The 10,060-nt window shown below is 37.7% G+C and overlaps 1 protein-coding gene across 1 annotated transcript; it reads left to right on the top strand.

Annotated features, from left to right (window-relative positions):
• The first annotated feature begins 2,370 nt into the window (after nucleotides 1-2,370).
• On the top strand, nucleotides 2,371-9,780 carry LOC107594252 (putative RNA-binding protein Luc7-like 1). The gene is made up of 10 exons (XM_016284213.1): nucleotides 2,371-2,910; nucleotides 4,310-4,404; nucleotides 4,568-4,666; nucleotides 4,756-4,866; nucleotides 5,871-6,014; nucleotides 6,159-6,335; nucleotides 6,411-6,583; nucleotides 7,658-7,687; nucleotides 7,770-7,907; nucleotides 8,756-9,780. The coding sequence occupies exons 1-10, from the start codon at nucleotides 2,850-2,852 to the stop codon at nucleotides 8,973-8,975; spliced, it is 1,248 nt and encodes a 415-aa protein (XP_016139699.1). The 5' UTR covers nucleotides 2,371-2,849; the 3' UTR covers nucleotides 8,976-9,780.
• Nucleotides 9,781-10,060: the final 280 nt, after the last annotated feature.

Genomic DNA, 10,060 nt, shown 5'->3' on the forward strand with positions numbered 1-10,060 from the left:
GTATATCTATATGCTGTATATCCATGAATTGTGATTCTTAGTGATGAAACTGTTGTTAAAAAGCTTACATTGAGAGGCCCTCTATAGACACGACGCGCCACTCAACAACTAGAGGCTAAATCTACAAATAAGCAATGAAATACCTGAGATTTAAAACATTTAAAGACGAAATGCTTTGAAGCGCTTCACATGCACGGCCTGGCTCTTGTAGAAACTGTGAATCAAGCAGGTAGCTGGTGTGCCAAAGCTGTAAACGTTCATGGAGTCTTCTCTCTGTATTATACGGAAATTTAATTTAATGCAAAAATAAATAAACATTTATTCCAACTCAGAGAGAGCACATAGATGGGACGTTTTCTTCTTCACCAGACGATCCAAACACAGGACGGTTAGTTGCATGTGCAGAGTCAAGCTGATAAATAAGCTCATGTTTTCCATGTGCTTTAGTGTGACGAGACGAAACTCTGGTGCCAAAACAATAACGTGACTGTGATCAATGGGAAGTGTGACGGTGGACAGACGTCTGTCTGAGAGGACCTCTTTGTGTTTCTGTTTGTTCTCGTTCTTCTAATTGATAATCACAACTGGGTTTGATTTTGTATTCTGTGGAAGTAGTTGGAGAAAAAACTATTAGACTGGATGTTTTTTATACATATGAATATAATATACAACATACATAAATTAAGATATGTCTGTCCCACATCAGTACAATAAACAGAGAGAACCAATACTGTTGTGTTTGTGGTCATTTCTTGTGTAATTATTGACCTGTGAGATGCTAACAAGGAGACCTAATATTAAAGCGGGCATCTAATGAGTAATCAAATAGTGCTTGATCTTTTAAAATTTGATTACACTAATCATAACATATCATATCTTTAAGAATTTTCAGGTTCCCCCTCGGCCCTAAAACATATTACAGTTAAAACGTCAAGTTTTCGTTGTCAGATGCAGACGTGACGCAAGCTGGGGGTGGAAAACTTTTGAACCGCATGAATATTTTGTTTAAATCTCATATTTTTCATTTAGTACTGCCCTTCAGAAGCTACTTATGTGTTTCAGAAGACGCTTAGATGTTTATTCTGTCCCCGAAGGCAAAATAAGTACAATTTACCCTGATCTTCAAATTCTAAAAGCTCTAAATGCATCTGTTGTGTTTCCTTCTGGAGCGGGAATCTTTGAACCTTTTGTAATAGTTGTGTATGAGTCCATCAGAAGTCCTTGTGAAAAGATGGATCTCAAAGTCATGCACTGTTGGAAAAGGTTCGTACATGAAAAAGCTGCTGCAAAACCAAAGACCTGGAGGATTTTTCTGAAGATCAGCGGTAGTTTAACTGCTCAGGACAAACAAGGGACTCGTGAATCATACAGTCGTGGATCATCCAGGTAGCCACACACAGTTGTAAGAATCAAGCGTGTGTAAAGTTTTGAAAGGGGTCATTTTTATAAATTCAGATATTATTTTGTCCTGTGGACTAAATGCAAACATCTTTTACATAAAATATTTTAGGACCAAATAAAAAATAACATGCATTTTGTGTGATGCCTCTTATTTTGGTAAAATAGTTAACGTTTCGCAGATTCTGCAAAGTTTCTGGGTAGTACAGAGCTGGGTAGTAACGGATTACATGTAATCTGGATTACATAATCAGATTACAAAAATTAAGTACTTGTAACCACAACTGTATGCATGTATACACAGAGCTGGGTAGTAACGGATTACATGTAATCTGGATTACATAATCAGATTACAAAAATTAAGTACTTGTAATTAGATTACATTTTAAAATACTCGTAATCAGACTAGTTACTTTTTTACTTATTACATATTATTCACACAACAGCAGTAAATCATTCATAATTTATTGAATCTCACTCATTTTTCTTCTTCATCCTTAATAACAACGAATGGGATTAATTTTCTCTCTCTTTGTATTTTTACATCAATTTTGAACAAGATTGTCCTATTTAGATCAATGTGATAAATGCACTAGGTCAAAAGTAATCTAAAAGTGATCAGATTATATTAGGCTACCTAAAATGTGTAATGTAATGGATTATGTGACTAACTACAATTTCTTATCTTGTAATTTGGAATCAGTAATGGACTACAATTTGTAAGTAATCTACCCAGCATTCTGTGTGTGCCAATAAAAAACATACATTTTAACTTGGTTTAAGAACAAACAAACGTTTAGGACATTCGTGGTAAAGATTCATGTTTTTGTTTTTATGTATTGCATATTTACATTGAAAAAAAATGACAACGTTAACATGAGCTTTGTAGCGAGAACTCATGACCTCACACTCGCGCAGCGGCGCCGACGTGATGACGTCACCCACGCGTCGGCCAATCAGCGCTCGAGCTCTGCGCCACTTCCTCGAGGTTGCGTCACCAAGCCGGAGCTGTGCGCGCGGGTCGGAAGTCGCTTTCCGAGAGGGGGAAAAAAAACAAAAAAACAATAAAGCAACACCAAATAAACACTGTCAAAACTTTGCGAATATGGACCATTACACTAAATATCGAACTGCGGATTGATAAAGCAGCGCTAGGACTGATAAATAAGCGCACATAAGGCGGACTGAGGGGCGTTGGGGAAGAGTTAGCCGCTGCTGCTAACGCACGATGCTAACTCACTGATTTATGACTGATTTCAGCGATATTTCAACTAAAAACTGCGCATTCCGGAGGATCTGAAAGACAGGAGTGTGCGTGGTGTCAGTAGAAAGTGTGTTGGTGAGGTACAGGAGGGGATTGGTCTTCTCGGCGGCCGTGTGTGTTGCGGCCTGCTGTATGAGGAGGCAGCTTAGACCAACTGCTTCACACGTGTAGAGGTAAACAGCTGAAGATGTCGGCCCAGGCGCAGATGAGAGCCATGCTGGACCAGCTCATGGGCACCAGCAGAGACGGTGAGTGCTTCTCTCGGTCTCATCAAATCGAAACCACGTTAAACCATGCATTTGAGTCAATCAGCGATTCCTTCCTTCAACGGACTCGGTTTGATGCTTTAACGTATGTTGTGCATGCCTTTATTCTCCAGCGAGTTGTTTGACAGACCTGTTAAAGAGCCACGGTTTCATTGCTCTCGTGGGTCGCTTAAATCATTGAATATCTCTGAACTCTGATCTGATCGACGGAAGCGCGTCAGACTGAAGATCATTGGTGTTATTCTCACTCTTTCATTGGCATGGTTTCGTGATTCTAATGATTTCGCACGAGAAATCATTTAATTAGATTTGAATTGAATTAAAAATCGTGAATCTCCCGAATCAATGATTTCATATCAGGCAGGAATTCTTTGATGAGAATCGTGATTGTTGTGGTGCATCTGCCATGATATGAATCACACAACTCGAATGATTTGGTGGACATGACTGATCATGATTATTCAGTGTTTTTTGGTATGATTTGGTCAGAAGTGTAATTTGATGAACAGAACTGTCATTATTTTGATAATCATTATTTTTCTGCAATGACTTTATAATTTGTGTTATCCCCTCTTTTTCTTGAAATGATCTGCTAAACAAAATGATTGGTTCTCATGATTTTTATTGACTTGATTTGAAAAATCCTAAATGTTTTGTCTGGAATGATTTCATATCTGTCAGAAATCCTTTGATGTGATTTGATGAGAATCAAATGGTTAATGATCAGTTATTAACTGGCCATGATCAGAATCATGATTTGGTTGATGTAAGTTGACGTTGCCAATTTGATTTCATTCTACCTTTTTGGCAGGATTTTGTAAAATCTGCAACTTGATTGACGTGATGTCTTTATTTTATTGACTTTTATAATTTCTTTGTAATGACTTTATTTTTTAATTTTTGTTAATTACATGATTTGTAAACCATTATTTGATTGACATGATTTTATAACATTTGTTGATTTGATTAAAACCTAATCAAATAACTTTCTAAAAATCCCTGGAATATTCAAAAAAAATCCTGAAACGTTTTCAAAATTTCTGGAATATTTCCACCTTGTTGCAACCCTAGTCATAAATGTATTGTAATATGAGAATCATGAATATGATGATTAATTTGCCATGATTCGCGTTTTGCTTGACATAATTACATTATCTTACAAATTATTAAAATAAATTTTTTTTTTGTCATAATGAGGTCTTGTAATTGTCATGATTTATTTATTTTTTTAATGAGAATCATGATTTGAATTGCTGTTATCAGTGCTGTTCATTTGAATGGTGTGTCTCGTTGTTTTTGGTCACGATGAGATTCATGGTTAGATTGTGGCTTGATTTGATGATTTTTGATGCTCATAATGTGTGGATCTGGTTTCTCGCAGGAGACACGATGAGACAGCGGATCAAGTTCACGGACGAGCGGGTGTGTAAGAGTCATCTGCTGGAGTCGTGTCCACATGACATACTGTCTGGAACCGTAAGCGTCTCATTATCACTCCTCATCTCTATGGGCCTGACTTTACTCATCTAAAACCTGTTTATTAATTGCAATACTTCATTTATGCTACGCCACAGTTGCATTATGACAACAAAAACGTTGAGAAGTTGCCCGAGGTTTCTAAATGGTTGTGTTTGTGTAGCGCATGGATCTGGGGGAGTGTGTGAAGATTCACGATCTCGCTTTGAGAGCAGATTACGAGATCGCATCTAAACAGCAAGAGTTTTTCTTTGAGCTGGATGTGAGTATAAACCCTTTCCATTCATACACATTTGACTGTGTGTGTGTGTAAACTGCTCATAAATGGCTGATTGTGGCGTGTCTCCTCAGGCCGCGGAGCACCTGCAGTCCTTCATCGCAGACTGTGACCGAAGAACCGAACTGGCCAAGAAACGGCTGGCCGAAACACAGGAAGAAATCAGCGCTGAAGTGGCTGCTAAGGTAAAATCTGACGATCTGCGCCGGGGAATCCCTTAACGTTTCTCTGCAACACGAGATTTCACTTGCACATCATTTTCATACTGAAGTTTCGCACACCTGTGTTTTGTGCACAAACCAGCAAGTAGTGAGTCCTGGTCCACAGCTCTGATATAAATGGGCCCTTCTGTGTGTCCTTTTCCAACTTCCTTTTTCGATAGGAAATACATGCAAACAAAAAAGAAGTCCACTCAATCTGTATTTTTATTTTTTGTGTGTGTGTGTTTTTTAAGGATCATATCCTACACAACCTTGTTTCCACCACAGAATAAAAAAGCTGATTGCAAAATCTCAACATTCTGACTTTATTTTTCGCAAATCTGATGTTTTCTTTTAGAATTTTAAATTTATATTTTGAAGTTTTAACTAACAGTTAGAATTGGGAGCTAGTCCGAATTCTGAGGGGAAAAGTCTGAATTGTAGAATATTAGCATAGAATTCTGAGGAAAAAAAGTCAGAATTGCGAAGTGTAAACTCTGTTTTATCAGAACAAAAGTCCAAATTGTGAGATGTAAACACTATTCTGAGAAAAGAAGTCTGTATTGCAAGATATAAGAAGAATTCAGAGAAATCTGAATTGTGATTATAAACTCTGAATTCGGAGTAAAAAAATGTCAGAATTATGAGTAAAAAAATTCAGTTGACGAGATGTAAACTCGGAATTGTGAGATGAATTTGTGATTGCGAGAAGTAAGAATAGTAGATAAAAAGTCACTATTAAATTCATTTTTTTTATTTTGTGGCAGAAATAGGCTTCCATAATATCTTGCCATTTGGTAGCGTTTAGTTATTTTGCCTGAGATCAGTTTATAGCATTATTCAAAGTCTTTTATTTTCAACCACAAATAATTTCATTTGTCATGCCCATTTGCCCCACTTTCTGACCCTTACTATGAATCTTGTCTGTTTTTACAGCTGTAACTTGAAGTCTTCATGTTCTCTGATTTTCTATGCACTGTGATCGGCAGGCGGAGCGTGTGCACGAGCTGAACGAGGAGATCGGGAAGCTGCTGGCGCGTGCGGAGCAACTGGGAGGCGAGGGGAACGTGGAGGAGGCTCAGCAGGTCCTGGAGAAGATGGAGAAAACACGCACCCTGAAGAAAGAGGCAGAGGTCAGTGTGGGGTCAAAGGTCATGGTGGCCAGGTGGAAATATCATTGTAGTCCTCCGTACTACCTGTAGAACTCGAAGCACAAATTAAATTTGATTGTGGTGTCCTAATCACACTAATACAAGTAAATATGCTATTGTGTTTAGGACATATACCGCAACTCCATGCCGGCCTCCAGCTTCCAGCAGCAGAAGCTGCGGGTGTGTGAGGTTTGCTCTGCTTACCTCGGTCTCCACGACAACGACCGGCGCCTCGCCGACCACTTTGGAGGGAAACTTCATATAGGTTTCATCGAAATCCGTGAAAAACTTGAAAAACTGAGGGTGAGATGGAGCACACAGAGCTCAGTCGGGCTGTTGTCACACAGCTCTTCATTGACGATCTGCTGTGATTTGCAGAAAGCTGTGACGGAGAAACAGGAGCGCATGCGCACGAGGAGAAGAGAAGAGCGCGACAAAGAAGAGGAGCGAGCCAGAGAGTGGGAGATGGAGAAAGAGAGAGAGCGGGAGAGAGAAAGAGAGAGAGAGAGGGAGCGCGAGCGAGAGCGAGACAGAGAGAGGGAACGCAGGAGGTCTGTATTATAGCTGAAAAAGTATCTTGATATTTATGTACTTTGCTTCCAATTAGTTGAGCTGTAATAGTCAAGGCAAATCAAGCCACTTTTATTTCTGTAGTGCTTTATACGATACGAATTGTTTCGAAGCAACTTCACAGTAATAAACAGTAAAATAAGGCAATGTAATAAGAAAATAAATAGTAAGGTTGTAAAAATAATTGGTTTTGAAACAAACTCAATTTCAGCATTAGAGCAGCTCTACAGAGGACAATAGTATCATTATTCAGCTCAGTTTTGTGTTGATTTAGTTTAGATGCATTTTATATTCAATGTTGATTCAAGTTCAGATTCAGTTCATATATACAATACCAGTAGCACTATTGATTTTGCAAAGTTCATCAATTATGACATGAACTCAAACTATGAAGCAGCTCTACAGAAGGCAATTATTCAGCTCAGTTAAGGGCTGATTCATTTCAGATTCACTTTTCAATGTTGGCTCATTTAAGTTCAGATTCAATAGCAGTGATGCAAAGTTAGTGTCATTATCCAGTTTGATTCAGTTCAATGTTGATTCAGTAACAGTGTTGATATGGCAAAGTTCATTATGAAACAGACTCAATTCAATTATAAAGCAGCTCTAAAGACACCGTAGTGTCATTATTCAGCTCAAGTCAGTTCAGTGTTGTTTCAGTTCATAATAGACTAAACAGCCAAATAGATTCAGAATCGAATAGTAACTCAAAAACTTTAAGAACTAAGCCAAATCTAATTAACAATGATCAATTTTGTGTTTTTGCTCTTTAATTTGGAGATGTAGTAAAGCAGTAGTTACACATGCTTTAAAGATGTGACATGTCACACAGTGACTCCTGTGAACATTTTTAAAGAGTTGACGCGCAAATTGTTGAAGCAGTGTTTTGAACCGATTCACTGAAGCTTAAAAGAGCTGTCTCACAGAAATGAATCAAACTATCTGACATTTAAATAAATAAAAAAACTATCAAATATTTGTTGTAACACACAAATGCACAAGTGTTTTATCGTGATTGTCTTTCTTTAAGTTATTCTTCATCCCTCTCTTCTTAGGTCCAGATCCAGGAGTGGTGAGCGACATCGGTGAGGATCAGCTTCCTAACTAATAACATCTGGAGCAGTATCATATGTATGTGCTATATATATCTTTCTCTCTGCTTTTTAGGGAAGGAGGAAGCTCGTCCTCTCATCGCTCTCGTCGGCACCGTGAGGATGGAGAGAGGGAACGAGACAGGGAGAGGAAGCACAGACACAAAGATCGCCATCGCTCTCGCTCGCACTCACACAGGAGCAAAAGGAAGAGGTACCACAACAACGTCAACTTGACTTGACCTGTCTGAGGTCTTTTGTGGAGGGACTTTTACATTTGAGCAATAGAGCATGATTTACAGTGATTTTTGCTATAGTCAAGGGCAGATAAATGTGGTAAAATCAGTGTAATCAACAACATTATGATAAGATACCAGTGTTCAATGAAAAGGAGTACACGTGGTGTGTTACATGGTCATAGTTCACGTTTTAAAGCCAGATCAATTTAAAATCAAGTAATGGAAATCATTATTAAACTATTTGTATTTGTAATTTAAATGATTTAAAATAAAATAAGTGTAAACAATATCATTGACAGTCAGACCAATGTTCAGTTAAAATAAATGCTGTGTTTTGTGTTAAATGGTCATGATCAATTGTAAATAAAGCAATGGCTATTGTTTTAAAATGAATAATGTATATTTGTAATTTAAACAATTGAAAATTATTAATCCATTTATATTTGTAATTCAAATGATTTGAAACCATTTTAAATTACTTTTAGATGACTAGATTTGAAATTTTAACTATTTGAAATTATGTGGATTTTGTAAGTAATTTATATTTGGAATTTTAATTACTTAACATTTTTAAAATGGGTTAAATAATTTTTATGTGGAAGTTTTATTACTTTTTACTTAATAAAATTAACATTTGGAATTTATACCGTTTAAATATTTGTGTAGATATGAAGTAATTACTTGGTTAAAATTGATTAGTTAAAATAAATCTTTTGTTATATATGCATGTATGTGTGTGTGTATGTGTATATATATATATATATATATATATATTCCCATTGTTGCCTGTCACACTCACTCAGATACTGATACATTTCTGCAGGTCTTCACACACCAGAGATCAGGAGCAGCCTCTGTCTCAGGAGAGATGTAGGGAGAACGCCGCAGACGAGAGATGGTGGGACAACGGACGCAGGGACATGGAGAGAGAAAGATCCCCCGTCTCCCCAGACATGAGTCTAATGAAAGAGCGGGAGAGATCCGTGTCGCTGGAGAGAGATCAGCGCTCCAGCTCCGAGGAGAGAGAGTCCGGAGAGATCTAGAGGGAAAGATTCAGATACTTTACTGTAGCTACCGATCCCTGCTCCGTCTCATAGCCGGCAGTCGCCCACACTGATCTGTCAATAACTGGATGAGCTTTCCGTCCGGTTACTCATACATCAGTAGAAGCTCAGCGGCTACAGAGAGGAAGCCAGTCACAGTGTGTGTGTGTGTGTGTGTGTGTGTGTGTGACCAGCATCATTATTTGAGGTACAGATGACGCCTCAGACAGCAAGAGTTACACACTTTGATCTAGTTTATCCAAGCTAGTCAGCAAACCAAAAGAACATTTGAACAGAAGTGTTGTAGAGGGGAAAGCGTGCACTTAGAAGTAGTTTATTTTTTATGTTGCAAAATAAGGAGAGGTGGATGAAGGTAAACCTGCAGGAATATAAAACCACCACAGGAGAAGTCTTTTTCATCCTTTTCAACTGGCTACTCAATTTTTTTTTTCTTCCTTTTTTAATAATTAAAGCTCCTTAAATGATTATTTTGATGTGGATATTATTGTCTCCTGTTTTTCCCTCATTTGATATGAATCTAAACTCAGAGCTGAACTGAGCAGTAAACCTGGATTTTGTGATTTTTGTTTTTGTCTTTCTCCACAAAACCCACACCAGTTTTTCCACACATAACCACATGTGTTTGTATCTCGGCTTAGGTTGTTTCTCATGGTACCATGATGTGTGCAAGTTTCTCTTTCCCCCTTTTATCACTCTTTCGTTTCGCTGTTGAGAGGCCGTCTTCAAACTTCATCTTGCCTTGTCATTATGCTATGAAATAAATCTCTTGCTTTCATTGTTTAAAGAGAATTCATTTGAATCCATTTTCTGCCTCTGCTGAAATAAATGTGAATGTTAATACTTTTATTTGCATTTCTGCTCGGAAATACCAGTGTTTGCAAAGAAACAAAAGTGTTAAAGTATCAGAAGGCCACTTCACTTAAAATGCTGCGTGTTGTTACATCTTAATTAATTCGTTTATTGAAGTATAAAATGTAATTAAACATCAGGGACTCAATCTAAATACATTAGGTTACACAAACCAAAATAAATGTAAGGGTTAGATCTGACAGAAATGGCTGTTT

Source organism: Sinocyclocheilus grahami, unplaced genomic scaffold (genome assembly GCF_001515645.1).
Source record: "Sinocyclocheilus grahami isolate Dianchi unplaced genomic scaffold, SAMN03320097.WGS_v1.1 scaffold181.1, whole genome shotgun sequence".
NCBI lineage: Eukaryota > Metazoa > Chordata > Actinopteri > Cypriniformes > Cyprinidae > Sinocyclocheilus > Sinocyclocheilus grahami.